This window comes from Hyaena hyaena, unplaced genomic scaffold, assembly GCF_003009895.1.
Source record: "Hyaena hyaena isolate Hyena2069 unplaced genomic scaffold, ASM300989v1 scaffold_84, whole genome shotgun sequence".
Lineage (NCBI taxonomy): Eukaryota > Metazoa > Chordata > Mammalia > Carnivora > Hyaenidae > Hyaena > Hyaena hyaena.
Window position 1 is genome coordinate 1480230 of NW_024080716.1, and position 17354 is coordinate 1497583.

Genomic DNA, 17354 nt, shown 5'->3' on the forward strand with positions numbered 1-17354 from the left:
TAAAATATGCTTGATTTTCAAAATAAAATGTTAGATCATGATAAAACTTTAAGAATTTCTGCAAAAACAAAAAAGAAATGATATGCCAAAAATAAATACTCGGAAGTGCCAACTAATTCAGTGAGTAGAAAAGATTCACTGTGTATTTAATTGAATATGCGGGCCAGGAAAATGTTGCCATAGCTTTCTTTAACTATGAGGAACATAAATAAATATGCTTTAAAATGATTCCTGTTCTTTACCCCTTCCACCTCCAATGAGGTAACGAATGTAAAATTGCAAAGGGAAAAATATAGCTAAATGTGCTATTTTCACTCACGTGGTTATGATGTAGAAAAATACTCAGAAGCATGCCGGCACATACACAGCAGAATTCATAATAAAGTTGTGGGAAACCTTCTCATTCCCCAAAGAAAGCTCCACTGGTAAGATATTTCCTAGAAGAAAGCAATTGCTTCTGAAACCTTCCTTCAAAGACTTTAGGGATGTCAAAAGTGTGTATGTGTGTGTCTCTCTGTGTGTCTGTTCACACACGGTGTGTCTGTTCACCAAGAAAGAAAAGAAATTTTGTTGGAAAACGTTGCTTCTAAGGAGATAGGTCTTCATTAATTATTTTTTTCCCTTACTTTATCAATGTGGTTGGCTTTCATTTTCAAAATCTGTGCCTTCTGCAGTATCTGCTCTGGGGGCAGACTTCTCTACAGCTGCAGCAGAGAGGACGCGTTATTAGCCCAGTTGCTCAGTCACTGTCGCCATTTATAGTTGGGTTTGTAAAGTGTTCAAAATAGGAACTCTGGGTTTCTGCTGATCTTGAGTCATCAAAGAAAAGAAAAGCTTTATTCCTTCTCTTATATTCAATTCCATCTATGCTGACATTTTTTTAAGACTGACATGGTTGACTAGGAAAAAACTGATCTTACTTTTTTTTTTTTTAAGGTCTAAACTGACTCTATGCTTTCTACTACAGAATGCCAGGAACTTAATTAATTATGTGTTTATTTAGGAATTTCTTCAGGATATATATATTTTTTAATAAATTGCCTACTGAGGAAATGGAATTTCTTTCTCTTGGGTACTGTTGGAACTGTCTTCAGGTAGAAGGGAAAAGCTACTCTGCCAAGACAAGATTACTCAGTTTGCTTAAATTACAAAAGTAAATGGCAAGTTTGTCCTCTGAGAGGCTAGTATCAGATTAAATAAAAAAAGATAACTGTATTCAGCAGCCTCCTGTAACCTAAAGAACTAAATCTAGAATTATGAATTCCTTAGGATATAAATTGAGAAAAATAAAATGTGAAAAAGAGAGCTGTAACTGTCAGAATCCCAACAAAAATGATAACATGCTGATTTATAAATGTGTCATGTGCACAGGCATTTGAGTACAGAGGCGTTAAGTGCAGAGCCATAATCTAGAGCCAGCAGGGTCAGAGCAGTTATGTCCTCTAGGATCAAAGGGACCGAGGGGAGAAGGGTTATTTGGATCAAGAAGTAGAGAGTGTTGTAGAGGAGTGATGCTAGAGAGGACCTGTGACGTCCTTGGCTCCCATCTGGGAACTTCCCAGTAGGTTGACCCAAGAAATGTAGCCCAAGAGTCTATCAGTGTCTTTCATCCGGACGCTGTTGCCATCTTGGGTTTGACCATGATGTGTTTTGCTCTCTGCCCATGCAATGATAATAGCATCCCCTAGTCACTGTGACAATAAAATTATTCCCACTCATTCCCAAATTTCCCTGATCAGTAGGTGATTTTCTCTCCGTTGAGAATTACTGTATGTTAACCAAATATCTCTGGGAATGTTTTAATCTTTATCTCTGGAATCAATGTAGATCACCAGAAAGCTACATATCTGAGTTGATAGACTTGATATTGCAAGTCTATCAACTTGCATTGATGGGGCAAGTGGGGGCAAGATAACTGTACCATCAACAGCCCCATATGCACCACCCAGGCAGGGCAGAGGAAACTGGCAAGGTAGGTAGGGATGAGAGTATCAGGAGAGTTTTTGTTTTCCCTAAAAAGTTTAGCATATACCTCACTGGCCAGAACTGTGTCTCCAGGCAACTTCTACCTCTGGTTGCAATCTAGAGAAGTATTTTAAGTGGGGACATTGCCACCCTGAATAAGATTGCAATTCTTTGAGTAGTGAAGAAGGGGGGTAGGTATGAAGAAGCAGTTAGCACCATCTTCCCCATGGCTATATAGCTCTAGTGGCTTGATGTGGGTAGATGACACTAGAGTAACCTAGAGTAACATAAGGCCTGGCATCCCCTCTTCCTAAGCATACATTAACTTTTTTGGAGATTAATAAACAACGAAATGAGGGTGTGGCCATTCATTTGTTGTACCAACAAATGTAATCATAGTAACTCAGAGCAAAATTAAAACATTCTGTCATTGACATATTTGCCGATCCTTAATAGACTAATGCCTGAGGACGAATGTTTAAATCTCCAAGCTTTCTCTGAGTCTTTACTTATCCCCAGCCTAGCCAAGACCTCTGATAGTTTGGCAGTGAGATCTTCCAATCTTTGTGTCCTTAAACATTCTTAGGATATTCAGTAAGTATTTCTGAATTGAATGAATGAATGGAATGGAATTCAGGAAGTTAGAAAAAGAGGAAGAGTCTACATTAGGTTATCTTTGGTAAATCATTCTTTGATAGGAATCTTCTAAGCTTTAGCCTCTTTTTGGTTCTGCTGGGGGTATTTGTTTCTCTCAAACACCCCCCTTTGGTTTACTTTTTCTGTCCCTTTGCCCACTCCTTCTGTTCTGTCTCCAGTACCTCCTTTTTGCTGTTTGTTGACTACATCTTTTTTTTTTTAAAATGTTTTATTTATTTCTAGGAGAGAAAGAGAGAGAGAGACAGCGTGAGCAGGGGAGGGTCAGAGAGAGGGAGTCACAGACTCTGAAATAGGCTCCAGGCTCTGAGCTGGCAGCACAGAGCCCGACGCGGGGCCCGAACCCACGAACCGCGAGATCATGACCCAAGCGAAAGTCGGACGCTTAACNCGAACCCACGAACCGCGAGATCATGACCCAAGCGAAAGTCGGACGCTTAACCGACTAAGCCACCCAGGAGCCCCTGTTTGTTGACTAAATCTTTGGTAATTTGATTGAGATCACTTTGTTCAGTTTATTTTATTATTGCCAGTGTTTCAGTGTTTCAGTGTTGTAAATATTTAAAAAATTGCCAATTCCAATGTCATGCAGTTGTTTTTTTTTCGTTTTTGTTTTGTTTTCCTCCTGTGTTTTCTTCTAAGAGTTTTAAATTTTAAGCTTTTACATTTAGAACTAAAAATTCAGGTTACTTTTTATATCTGATGTAAAGTAAGGGTCCGACTTCATTCTTCTACCTGTGGATATTCAGTTTTCCACACCATTTGTTGAAAATATTGTCCTTTCTCAAACAAATGGTCTTGGAACTCTCATCAGAAATTAATTGTGCATGTATGCAAGAGTTTATTTCTGGACTCTCTATCCTATTATGTTGGTCTATATGTCTGTCTTTATACTACTATCATACTGTTCAGATTATGGTAACTGTGTAATAAGTTTTGAAATTGCACAGTGTGAAACCTACAATTTTGATTATTTTTTCAAGATTGTTTTGGCTATCCAGATCTCTTGAGATTCCATATGAATTTAGGCTGAATTTTTTAAGTTTTGGAAAAAAAAGCCATTGAAATTTTGATAGGGATTGGATTAAATCTATAGATTGCTCTGAGTAATATTAACATCTTTACAATATTAAGTCTTCCAATCCGTGAAAGCAAGATGTCTTTATATATATTTATGTCTTCAATTTTTTTTCAGCAGCTTTTGTACTCTTTTGCCCTTTTTGGTTCAGTTTATTCTTAAGTATTTTTTTCTTTTTGATGTAATTATAAAGGGAGTCATTTCCTTAATTTTTTTTCCAGGTTGTTCATTGCTAGGACACAAAAATGCGCATGAATTTTGTGTTAAGTTTGTGAAATCTTAGAAGGCAGGAACCATACCTTATTTGTATTTCACAGGGTTGATACAAGATAAGAATAACAGTTACTAATATTTGTTCACTTGTGTGTTTTCATTTTTCACTGGCGATAATCTTTATCTTCTTTATTTTTTTTCTCTTTCCCACTTTAGGGGTCTACTAGTTCAACAGCCTCTCCTCCAGTCTCCACCCCTGTCACAGGACATAAAAGAATGGTTATACCAAACCAACCCCCTCTAACAGCAACCAAAAAGTCTACATTGAAACCACAGCCTGCACCCCAGGCAGGACCCATCCCTGTGGCACCCATCGGAACGCTAAAACCCCAGCCTCAACCAGTCCCTGCCTCCTATACTACAGCGTCCACCCCTTCGAGGCCTACCTTCAATGTGCAGGTGAAGTCAGCCCAGCCCAGCTCGCATTACATGGCTGCTCCGTCATCAGGACAATTTTATGGCGCAGGCCCGGGACCCCAGGGTTATAACACTCAACCGGTTTCTATGTCTGGGCAGTGCCCGCCTCCTTCAACACGGGGGGGCATGGACTACGCATATATTCCACCACCAGGACTTCAACCTGAGCCTGGGTACGGCTATGCCCCCAACCAAGGACGCTATTATGAAGCCTATTGCCCATCAGGACCTGGCTACGGGGGCAAAAATGACTCCGATCCAGCTTATGGTCAACAAGGGCATCCAAATACGTGGAAGCGGGACCAAGGATATACTCCTTCTGGAACAGGAAACCAGAACCCAGCCGGGATGTATCCAGTTACTGGTCCCAAGAAGACCTATATCACGGATCCAGTTTCAGTGCCCTGTGCACCACCACTGCAACAAAAGGTAGGAAACTCATTAACATAGTGAGGGGGCTGAAGGAGTGTGCATCCTGGCCTGACTTCCCCCGGAAAGCAAAGCCTAAGGCAAAAGTGCATGTGATACTTTCATGTCATTAGAAAGTACCGTGTCAGGTAAGCACGAGTGAAGCAGGCGTGCGGCATGTTACCAGTCTGGCTACTGTTTGGTGTTTAGTATCAAGTACAGCTAATTGTTAAATCTTGAAGATCATCATTGCAATGCAGGGCAATCTGTTCAGGGAGAGGAAGGGAAAATAGTTTATCTCCCAGCTCTTCCTTCTGGTCCAAGCTCCCCTCTGTGGGTCAGAAACCCCCTCACACCTAGATGTTGCATGTGCCTGGACTCTAAATAGATCTGCAGCATCTTGTACCTTAGTAGGGACAGGAAGTCCCTGTATTTATAGGTGAGAGATGGACAGGGCAATATGAAGCTCATGTAAAATCACTCCGAACCCAAGCAAAGTTGGCACTCTGGATTCTGCTTAGGGCAAAACAAGCCTAGGGCTGCTGAGACAGAACGAGAGGCCAAGGGCCTGTAGGTAAGTGAGGTGAAGAGGATTTAAGGTAATGCAGACACCTTGTCTAGTTTTCTTTCGGCAGGGGGGGTGGGCTACAGTATGAGGGCACGTGTTTATTACCTCTTATTTGTCCCCATTAGTGATGCAGCAGGAAGGATCTTACTCTGTAGGCTTTAACTGTGTTCAGAAACTTTAAAAAATCCTTTAGGACAGTTATCTTGTTTGTTTGTTCGATTGAGTCATTTAATTACAAGCATATATGTCTTTTAAGTCCATGCATTCAGTTACTTCCTGTGAATAGTTAAGATGTAATATCACACATACCTATTCACCTACAACTTGGACTTTCATGAGTACTAGGAACAAACATGATGATGCTTCTTCCCACCCTGACAAGAGAATCCAAGGAGAATTGCTTGCAAGGGATGCAATGGAGAAACCAAGCTAGTTTCCAGTTATTGAATTGGAACCGAGCCCTCCTTTTTAGTTAGAGCTGTGAGAAACCAGAAATTGGAGAGCCCTTGGGGTGCCTGGGTGGCTCAGTCCATTAGGTGTCTGACTCTTGAATTCAGCTCAGGTCATGATCTCATGGTTTGTGGGATCGAACTCCACATAAGGGCTCCGTGCTAACAATGCAAGATTCTTTCTATAAATAAATAAATAAATAAATAAATAAATAAATAAATAAATATTTTTAAAAAACACACACACAGCTGGAGAGCCCTTGATTAGCTAGAAGTTGAATCGTAATCGTTGAGATGGATTATAGAAGTGTGTATGTGTGTGTATACACACACGTGTGTGTGCTGTTTTTGTATAATCCTTTACCCATTGAAGATTGTCAATTTCCAGATATGCCTATTGGCATTTTCAACATATGACAAAAATCTGTCAGGTCCTTACTCTCCAGGTAATGTGTTTACTAAACCCCGATTCTCACCTGAAAACATCTGCTCCATGAACGGTGCTCTAAAGGAATTTTAGGTTCCTTAGAGGAAAAGAACCCTTCCCAATGGGGCCTGTGAGTAGCTGGAGGTCCCCATTACCCTCATGAATGCTCATTACATGGAAGTGGACCAGCCATGGTCACTCTGCAACATAAAGATCCCAAGTTAAAATGTTAAGTGTTTTGAAACATTACTCTTGGGAGGCCTTTCTTTTCAAAGGCCCTGAAAAGAAATGTTATTAAGGTGTTTTGTTTTGTTTGTTTTTATTTTTTAGTCTTTATTTATTTTAGAGAGAAAGAGAGCAAGCAGGGGAGGGGCAGAGAGAGCGGGAGACAGAGAATCCCAAGCAGGCTCCGTACTGTCAGCACAAAGCCCTGTGTGGGGCTCAAACCCATGAACCATGAGATTGTGACCTGGGCTGAAGTCAGATGCTCAACTGACTGAGCCACCCAGGTGTCATTTGTTTTGCTATTATTTTTTATTTTTATTTTTTAAATGTTTATTTATTTTTGAGAGGGAGAGACAGAGAGCACATGAGCTGTGGATGGACAGAGAGAGAGAGGGAGACATAGAATCCAAAGCAGGCTCCAAGCCTCCCAGCGTGGGGCTCAGACTCATGAGCTGCCAGATCATGACCTGAGCTGAATTCAGATGCTCAAACGACTGAGCTACCCAGGTGCCATATTGTTTTGCTTTTAAATAAAGTTTGTCAACAATAGCCAAGCTGGATAGGTTTGCCCTTTGTTAACATTACAGCATGTCGGCAGTAGTCATCCTTGGACCTGAAAACACCCAGTTCAGAACAAAATGGGGTTATTGAACTTTCCCTCACTTTGATACAACTGAAACAAATTCTCCTATGGAAGATTAAAAGTTGAGGTTGGGACAGTTGTCACCATTGAAGTTCTGATAGGTATGCAGTTTTTCCCCAGTTCAAACCATCCTGGCTGATGTTCCTGAGGGTAGGAGATGGGCCCTGAGTTGTTTAAGGATCCTATCACCCCACCGGGGGAAACAGACATGAAACAGAGCAAAAGTATGCCTGGTGGAGGGAATCTTCTGCTGAGAAGTACTGAGCCAGTCTTTGAGTTTCCTATTTACCCATCATGTCATGGGGTGTTATGGTCTCTCTTCAACATTTGGAACCAATCCAGTGGTGTAGGGGAAAAAAATCAGGACCCGTTGCAAGACCTGGATCTAAGAGGTCAGGCACAGTCACATGATTTACTCATGTTTAGTCCGCTCGCACCAATCTATTCAGGCTTGGAATGAACGTTAATTAACCACTCCCCAAAAAAGCATGGCATTTCCCTTTCCTTCTCATGGGAGTGAGAAGATTATTCAAGATGGTCTACATTATTATGGATTCTGGATATCAGTGGATTTCATGTCATTACATTTTTTTGAAAATATTTATTTTCACTGGTGTCATGTGTTTTTAACATCATATTGTGCATTTCAAACATGAAAATTAAATCGTGTATTTTTGCTGCGATTATAAAGGAGAGTGGTTAGAGGTTGATATTTAGCCATCTGTCTGTGTTTGGGGAAAGGGGAAAGAGGCTGGTGAAGCTACAGAAATTTTCTGTGTATGTTGTGGGGGCACTGGCGGATGAAGGGGTGGGCTCTTCCAGTCGGCCTTCGAGCAGAACACTGCTGTATTCAACTGCACCTGTGCACAGAGGCCCTTATTGTCCCCATATTGACTCTGCTTGGCTTAGTGATGTGACTACTGGCTTGAGAAATGAGCTCCTAATTCTAATTTCAGTACTTCCCTTGACATTCCTCTTTCAGCTTGGGGAAAGCCTCTAGACCTCTTTATGTCACGTTCCCAGTCTCAGTAAAGTGGAACATCATCTTCGCTAATTAATTAATGATTGCAGAGGGCTTGGAAATTTCCAAGGGCTGAATAATTGCCAAGTGAGGACTCTCCAGCTTTTCCTTGGCTTTCCTTTATTTCCAATTTTTTTAGTCACTGCTGGAAAACATACCTTCATTACCTTAAAGCAATTCTCTCTGTTTTTTTTTTTTTTAATGTTTTATTTATTTCTAGGAGAGAGAGAGAGACAGCGTGAGCAGAGGAGGGTCAGAGAGAGAGGGAGGCAGAGACTGAAACAGGCTCCAGGCTCTGAGCTGGCAGTCAGCACAGAGCCCGACACGGGGCTTGAACCCACGAACCGCGAGATCATGACCTAAGCGAAAGTCGGACGCTCAACTGACTAAGCCACCCAGGCGCCCCAAAGCAATTCTCTTTTGTTACATGCAGAAGTTCTGAGGAATTTGACATTGATCCCTTTAAGGAAAAAAGTTGTTCTGTTTTAAGTGAAAGAAAGAAATCTCTCCTCTATTTGAGATGAGCCACTTTAATTTCCCTATGATATCAAAGAAGAGGGAAAGAAGAGAAGGAGAAAGTAGAAGGAAAAAGAAAAGGGAAGACAAGGAAGAAAAGAATGAAGGAAAGAAGGAGACTGCATGAAAACCTGCAGAGTGTGGGGATCATGATGATATTTATGTTCCCGTAATGTGCTGAGCAGTGAATTTGCATGCTACGGTAGACCATAATGCACTTCCTGGACCATCTGAGCCGAGTTCCTTGAAAAATATTGTTATAAGCAAGTCTTTATAAGAGAGAAATATTCCTTTCCCACTAGAAATCCTCTTAAAGGCACAGTAGAGTCTTTTCTTTTGGCTCTTTTCTAAAAGCTTGTATCTGCTAGCTGCTATAGAGTTCCCAGAACTTTTGTCTTCTGCCTTATCTTCACGTACCAGGGAGGTGAGATGTGCATTTTCTCCAGTGTTCAGATTAAGGCGAGGCCGCTTGAAAGCCCTGGAACCAGGACCTGGAGGCTAGTCATTACTCGTGGGTGCACAGTTACCCAAGGGCAGGGTACATCTAATCCTCTCCAGCCTCAGCTTTGTTAGAGAAATGCTGTTTGCCCCACCGTGTGTGAAAGGCCCGGGTGCTGTGCATCCCAGGAAGGCTGATAGGCCCCACCTAGTGAGGGGGTTAGCTTAAATTCTGAAATCATCTACTATTAACATCTTGGGGGGCGCCTGAGTGGCTTAGTCGGTTGAGCGTCCGACTTTCGCTTAGGTCATGATCTCGCGGTTCGTGGGTTCAACTGCCAGCTCGGAGCCTGGAGCCTGTTTCAGTCTGTGACTCCCTCTCTCTCTGACCCTCCCCTGCTCACACTGTCTCTCTCTCTCTCTCTCTCTCCTAGAAATAAATAAAAATGTTTAAAAAAAACACAAACATCTTGGAAAACGCTTCACAATGGTGAGGGAGTGGAGATCAGCAGACCACTTTTCAGTAAATCCAAGGCAGAGGTTTTCTTATCCAGAGTCAGAACAGATCACTGCTCTTCATTTAGCTTTTGGATCCGGGGGATATTTAATGGTACCAAGGAGAGAACAATGGCAGTGAACTCCTGGGGTCAGTGTTAAAGGGTCCCGTCATTTGTTAAGTTTTAGAAAGTTGTTATAGTAGTATTTCAAACATTCCAATAGTATCAACATGTTTAACTTTCTTCCCTTGTAGAAGGAGATGGATGTACATATTGGGCATACTGCAAGGAATTGGTGGTATTTTGGAGAAGAACTGTCTTTATGGTAATCCCTGTGCTAAGTAGCTCTCAATTCCAGGATCAGAGAAGCAAAAAAAAAGAGATGGTTAGTATGGGGAGAAAAATGGACACAGAGATGCCCTAAGACAGGGGCTAATACCTGGGTGCATATAAGGAGGAGGATGCTAGACACTGCCAGTGCCAACAATATTAGTAACCCCCTTTTGTACAGGGCTTTTCAGTTTCCAGAGTGCTTTGTGGACCCCACAGAATCCACAGGGGTTCAAAAGATCAGTACTAAGAGTCACTCTTTGAAGGTCATCTGTCTGATTCACGGTTGAGCCGTGACTTCACCCTTCTGATTATTGCCCTCATACTTTCTGCCTGGTAAGCCAAGCATGCCCGCATGCTTTGGTGTTTGGGTAGTGGGAGCGTCCAACATCAGCATTGCCAGGCTCTGGACACGGCTCCGCCATGGCCCGCCTCGCTGTTAGACATGTAAGTGGGCTCCAGCAGTTATGGTAGAGCGCCATGAAGTCATCAAATGGAGGGGAAGCACCGGTTAATTCCCTGCTAGGCATCCAGCCTCAGGGCCCTAGGACCATCCTTTCTCTTCCGTGTCACATGCATTCACTTGCCCTGCTATTTCTTCTTCACAGTCTCTCAAATCTTGTTTCTTACCTCAGTCCCCCTTGCGACTCCTAGTTGAAGTGTCCTGATTTCTCACTGAGTTATTGAAATGGCCTCTTTTTTATTTTTTTTAATTTTTTAACATTTCTTCATTTTTGAGAGACAGAGAGAGACCAAGTGTGAGTGGGGGGAGAGAGAGAGAGAGAGAGAGAGAGAGAGAGAGAGAATCTGAAGCAGGCTCCAGGCTCTGACAGCAGGGCTTGAACTCACAGACTGTGAGATCATGACCTGAGCCGAAGCCGGATGCTCAACTGAGTGAGCCACCCAGGCGCCCCTGAAATGGCCTTTTAATGGGTGTCTCCACCTCTGGTCTGTCTCCACATCGTCCATCCTCTACATATTATCAGATTAATCTTTCTACCCTACAATTCTGCCCTGTTCATGAATTGCCATTAAAAAAAACAAAAAACAAAAAACAAAACAAAAAAAACCCAAACCTTTCAAAGTTTCCAGCCACTTATGGAATGAATTGAAACCCAGTCTGGATTTCCAAGTTTATCTCCCCCTTGAAACATCCTGACTTCCAACTGAGCAACTGAGAACTTAAATTCCTGGTTATTTCTCATCTCTATAGCCTTCCTCATAGCACTCCTTCCCTCAATGGCTTCTCAGACCTTCCCCCAAATAGATAAAATACCTGTGCATCTAATGTGACCCATTAAGACCGAGCTCAAGTACCCATCTCTCTTAGGATGTCTTTTTGTAAAATCACATTGTGCATTATGTCACCCTCTCCTGTGACGTTTTCACACTCTTACTCTACCAGAGTCGTGTATGTATCAATCTTCCACCAAACTGAGCCCCAGTATGGACTGGATTCTGGATAGAGATGGGGAACAACCCTATCTGAACAACACTATGTCTTCCAGAGTAACTAGCACAGTACCTAACAGATTCCTGTTTAATAAAGAAGCTTCAAGAAACTTTTCGTGGCCCACTAAAATGAGTAAGCCCTGCTTTAGAACTTAACAGGTTGTTCAGCAAAATGTCAGAACCCAAACCTACCCCACCACATCATATTAGGTGACCTCAGTAATACAAGCATTGTCACATCGGCAGCTCAGTATCTAGATTAGCTGGATAATTTCTCACATCCGCTGTTGTGCTGATATTTCACATTCCTCTGGAGATATGCACGTGTACATGTAAGCTGCTACATACACAGTCTTTTTTTTTTTATTTCCCCACTTGCCAAATGTCCATGGAATTGTTGATTCATATTCTTTAATTAACTTTTGGAGGTTTCATTTACATACAATACAATGTATGTTTTTAAATGCATGTAAGAGTGAACCTTTGACACATGTGTACCCATATAAATACCACCAAAATCTAAGGAACATTTCAAGTACCCCACAGGGCTCCCTCCCTCATGCTCTGCTGCCTTCACTCCCCTTCACCGTCAGTCCCAGGGAACTACTCTGCTGTTGAACATGGGTTATTTTATATCCTTTCCAGAATTCCATACACATGGAATCCTATCATAGTGTGCACTCTTGTGTCAGGTTTTTGTTTACTCATGTATTGTTTTGATATTTATTTATATTGTTGTGCCTATCAGTAGTCATTTTGATTGCTAAGCAGGGTTCCATTGTATGACCATACTACGCTTTGTTTATCCATTCGCTTTTTGGGGGGCATTTTTAATTTCATTTTGAATTACAAATAAGGCTGCTGTGAACATCCATGTACAAGTCCTTGTATGGATATAGTGTTTATTCATTTTTTTAATGTTTATTTTTGAGAGATAGAGACAGAGAGCTAGTGGGGAGGGGCCGAGAGAGAGAGGTGGGGGGGAGACACAGAATCCGAAACAGGCTCCAGGCTCTGAACTGTCAGCACAGAGCCCGACGCAGGGCTCTGACTCAGCAAAGGCGAGACCATGACTGAGGCTGAAGTTGGACACTTAACTGACTGAGCCACCCAGGCACCCCTGTTCTTTTTGTCAAATACCTAACACAGAGGTTTCTGAGGCAGATAGTTAACTATTTAAGTCCATAAGACACTGCCAAGCTGTTTTCCTAAATGGTACATTGTCATCAGCAATGTGTGAGAGGTCCAGCTCTTCCTCAATCCTTGCAACCTGTGGTTGCTTAATTTTAGCTATTTCCAGACTGTATAGATACATCTAATTGTGCTTTATGTTTTCATTTTCCTCATGACTAATGGTGTGGAATGTTTATTATTTATGCATTTCTTTGGCCATCCTTTATCTTCTTTTGTAAAGTGTCGTCAAATTCTTGGCCCATTTTTTAATTGAATTGTCTCTTTTTACTGAGGGTTGTAAGTATACCTTGTATTCTGAGTAAGAGCCCTTTGATATATGCCTTGCCAATATTTCTTCCTGGTCTGTGACTTGAATTTTCATTTCCTTAATGTTGTTTTCTGAAGAGCAAGAGTGTTTAATTTTGATCAAGTTCAGTTTATCACTTTTATCCTTCTATAGTTTGTGTTATTTTTTTCCCCTTAGGTATTTTTGCCTCCTCATAGTCACAAAGATTTTATCCTATGCTTTTCTTGTTGATGTTTTACAGGTAAATTTAGGACTATAATTCACTCCATAAATTTATTTTTGTGTATTGTGTTAGATAAAGTTTAAAGTTCATTTTCCCCCATTGGCTTATGAATTTTTTTCTCATAATTTGTTGAAAATGAAAAGACTTTCTTCTATTGAATTACCTCGATACATTTGACAAAAGTCAGTTGACCATATATGTGTGATTCTTTTTTTTTTTTTAATATTTTTTATTTATTTCTAGGAGAGAGAGAGACAGCATGAGCAGGGGAGGGTCAGAGAGAGAGGGAGATACAGACTCTGAAATAGGCTCCAGGCTCTGAGTTGGCAGTCAGCACATAGCCTGACACGGGGCTCGAACCCACGAACCGTGAGATCATGACCTAAGTGAAAGTCGGACGCTTAACCGACTAAGCCACCCAGGCGCCCCATATATATGTGTGATTCTATGTGGACTCTTCTATTCCATTCCACTAACTTATATATCCATAAGACAATGACATACTACCTTTATTGCTGATTTTTCTAGTAGACTTTGTAATGAGACTGTAGGCTTTCTTTGTTTTTTTGGAAGTATTTGATTATTCTAAGTCCTTTTCATTTCCATATAAATTTTAACATTAGATTGTCAGTTTCCACAAATAGCCTGCTGTGATGTTGATTCAGATTTTGTTGAATGTATAGATCAATTTGAAAGGAGCTTATACTGTAATATTGTTATTTTCTAACCCATGAACATGGTATAGCTCTCATTTTATTTGTGTTTTTATTAATTTCTCTCAACAGTATATTACAAATTTTGTTACGTTATCCTTAAATATCTCACATTCTGAGTGCTTTTGTGAATGGTATTTTTAAACATTTCAATTTGCAGTTGTTAGCTCTTAGGATATAGACTTGTCTTTTTATTGACTTTGTGTCCTATGACTTCATTAAATTTAACAGTTTTGCAAGCCAGTTTAAGACTCCTTAAACTTTCTACCTGATCATGTCCTCTTCAAATAAATTGTTGATTCAGTTGTTTATTTCCTTTATGGAAAGAGTCTATCCATCACCTCCCTATATTTGGAAGATACGCTTTTTGGTTGACAAAATAGTTTCTCACAAATTTGAAGAACGTAAATTGGAAAAAGTAATAAACCTTTATACTTCACTTCCCTAGATTAACCTGTTGAAACTGTCAGGCATAGAAGTCATCTTCAGAATTATTAGATAACTCCTTAAGTTTGCATATGAGGAAACTGAGGCCTGAAACTTTACAGTGATTTGAAGAGTTAGTTATTCAATTAGTAAGTTTTGAATAAAAACTAATGTTTTTTTTTCTTATACACAATGCCTTTGCATTGGCTCAAGACAGGTGAGATAGAAAGTATAAAGGAACTTTAAAAGGAGTGACAGTTATTGTCAAAAGGAGCTTACACCTTGTCTTAGACTTCCCCATCAGTATTATAGTTCTTTTAATAGTAGAAAATGGCTGGGGGACCTGGGTGGCTCAGCCTGTTAAGCTTCCCACTTTGGCTCGGGTCATGATCTCAGGGTTCATGAGTTGGAGCCCTACATCTGGCGCGCTCTGCTGTCATTGCAGAGCCTGCTTCAGATCCTCTGTCTCCCTCTCGTCGCTCCTCCCCTAACTGTGTGCACACACATGCACCCTCTCTCAAAAATAAACAGAAAATAATAATAGAAAATGGCTACCATTCTAGGGCCCTTTTTCTGCCTCATGATTGTTCCTCCTGTGGAAAGACTTCTTCTTAGGGTCCATATGATTTGACTCAGTCCATAACTTCTTCTTCCCATGATTTTAAAATTTATAATCAGGATGGCTGTCCTCATATACTAAGAAATGTCTGTGAATACTATTCATTTTGCTAATCCTATTTTTTTTTCAGAGATTTAGATGTTTAGAAATAGCCCAGGTTCCTAATCTCTTTGGAAAATTGAATAAATCATTTCAAACAAATGATTTTCACAGTATGTAATTGTTGCATACACAGAGCCAGGAGAACTCCCTTCAATTTACCAGAGTTGTATCTTTGTTCTGTTTTAGTTCTACAGTTAAATAACTACCCAACTAATTGATAATGTCCATCTAGAAATCTCATTTCTTCCTCAGCCAGCCATAGACGTTCATGCTGCCCTGTTTCAGAGGAGAGACTATAGCTCTCTTCCCCAGCAAACAAAGAAGTTTGACTATTATTGATGTACAGTGATTAGTGGTGAGTAGAAAAACTTTGAAAGATTTACACCACAGTATTAGGAAATATGCCATAATGAAAGTCAAATAACTGGCTTTTCTTAAGTGCCATTGTCCCAGTAATAAAGATTTACTTGTTATTTTAGCTCTTTGGTTTTCTAGACTATGGAAAACTCAACTTTTAGTATGCTCTTGGCAAATAACATGGTGTTTGCTCTATTTCAACCTTGGAATTTAGTGAAAATTCTTCAGAAAATAAATCTGGTTTATTTCAGAAGGTTACTTACTTAAAATATCATTTTGAAATATATAGTAATAACATGTAACATTTTTATAACCCCTTATGAAATTTATCAAACACTTTTTTATGTGCAGAAAACTATCACATCCAAAGGTAACTGGCCTAGTTTCCCTCTAATACCAAATGACAGAGGTAGTATGAGAACATAGGTCTTCTGACTGCTGGCCCAGAATTTTTCCACGCCATATCACTTGCCTCCATTTATAGCTGTCTGTGTTTACATGTGTTAGCTCATAGTAGTTATCCAAATATCAAATATCCCTTGGGCCCAGGAGTTTGGAGAGTACAACTTTTTTTTTATAATGTTTTACTTATTTCTGAGAGAGCGAGAGAGGCAGCATGAGTAGGGGAGGTTGGGAGAAAGGAAGATACAGGATCCGAAGCAGGCTCCAGGCTCTGAGCTAGCTGTCAGCACAGATCCCGACGTGGGGCTCGAATCCACAAACCGTGAGATCATGTCCTGAGCCGAAGTTGGTCGCTTAACTGACTGAGCCACCCAGGCACCCCTGGAGAGTACAACTTTATAGTTGTACTTCTGGGACATAATATATATTTAACATTATTTGAAACCCAAGAGTCAGTCAACATTATATGAAGATTTAAAGAGTTGAAACTACATCCTAATCTAAGTTCAAGATAATAGATCCCCTTGTATTCAGTCTTCATAAATATTTAGAGTATCTCCCCAACCATAGACACCATGTTTATTCTTGATGTGCCTTTAGGGATTATTGTGTAAAATGTAGACAAAGAGGATGTAAGAATGCTAGTTGTATTCTTTTTGGATCTGTTGGATATTACTTGTTTTTCGTAGTTGTGTACTTGCCATATTTAACAAAAATTGGGATAGTTACTATAATGATATCATATAGATTTTTTCTACCAGAGGAAACCTAGTTTTCAATCCTACAATCCATCCCATTCAACAGACAACTACATATTACTTAAGCAGACCTTCTGGGAAATAACCTATGCTAGTGATCTCTGCAGAGGCAGGAAAATTTCTAGTGACCGACAGAGAACTGGAGAAGAGTTCAAGAGGCAGGCTGGGGGATATGGACAAGGACTCCGCAAACAGCAGCCCATGGGCTGCATCTCACACACTACCTGGCTTTCTAGATCATGTTGTGTTGAGATAAAGCCATGTCCCCTTGTTAATGTATTACCTATGACTGCTTTCACACTGCAGTGGTAGAGTTGAGAGTTGCCAACAGAGGGTGTATGGTCTTCAAAGCCCAAAACATTTATTGCATGTTCCTTTCCAGAAACTGTTTACTACCATCTTATCAAAATACAGGAAGGGCTTTGCAAAATTTAGATTATCATGGAAACTTCTTGAATATTTCTCAACTATTCTTCCTGACCCAGTAGATCTAGACTCTTGAGCTGGAAGTTGTTGCAACAGTCGGTGGTAATTTCAGGGAAGGAAAGAATTACATATCAAAACCAAAAATTATCCTACTCCTCAGCAGAATGGATTCTAAATCCCTCCTCTTTCTCCCCACCTGCTAAAGTTCTATTGAGCCTTCAAAATCTATCTCCATCATTAACTCTTGGAGAAGCTTGACCATTCACCCAATCCCCACACATTATTGCCATTCCTCTGAATTTTCTCATAACATTTTTCTTCTTCCTTTACTATAACATGCATCTTAGTAGGTATTTTAAATATATAATAACTTTATTAATATGGAACTCACAGACAGTAGAATTAACCCGCTGAAAATGTATAGTTGGATCTTTTTTTTTACCAAGTTGTGCAACGATCATCACAGTCTCTTCATCCCAGAAAGAAT

At 40.4% G+C, this 17354-nt stretch overlaps 1 protein-coding gene across 9 annotated transcripts in view; it reads left to right on the forward strand.

Moving 5' to 3' along the window:
• LOC120233110 (LIM domain containing preferred translocation partner in lipoma) overlaps positions 1 to 17354 on the forward strand; it is a 673125-nt gene that overhangs the window by 418314 nt on the left and 237457 nt on the right. For all 9 annotated transcript variants that reach the window (XM_039234226.1, XM_039234221.1, XM_039234228.1 and 6 more), the window contains one exon: positions 4127 to 4816. In XM_039234226.1, coding sequence (XP_039090157.1) covers positions 4127 to 4816 — 690 coding nt within the window. The remainder of the gene's footprint in view (positions 1 to 4126; positions 4817 to 17354) is intronic.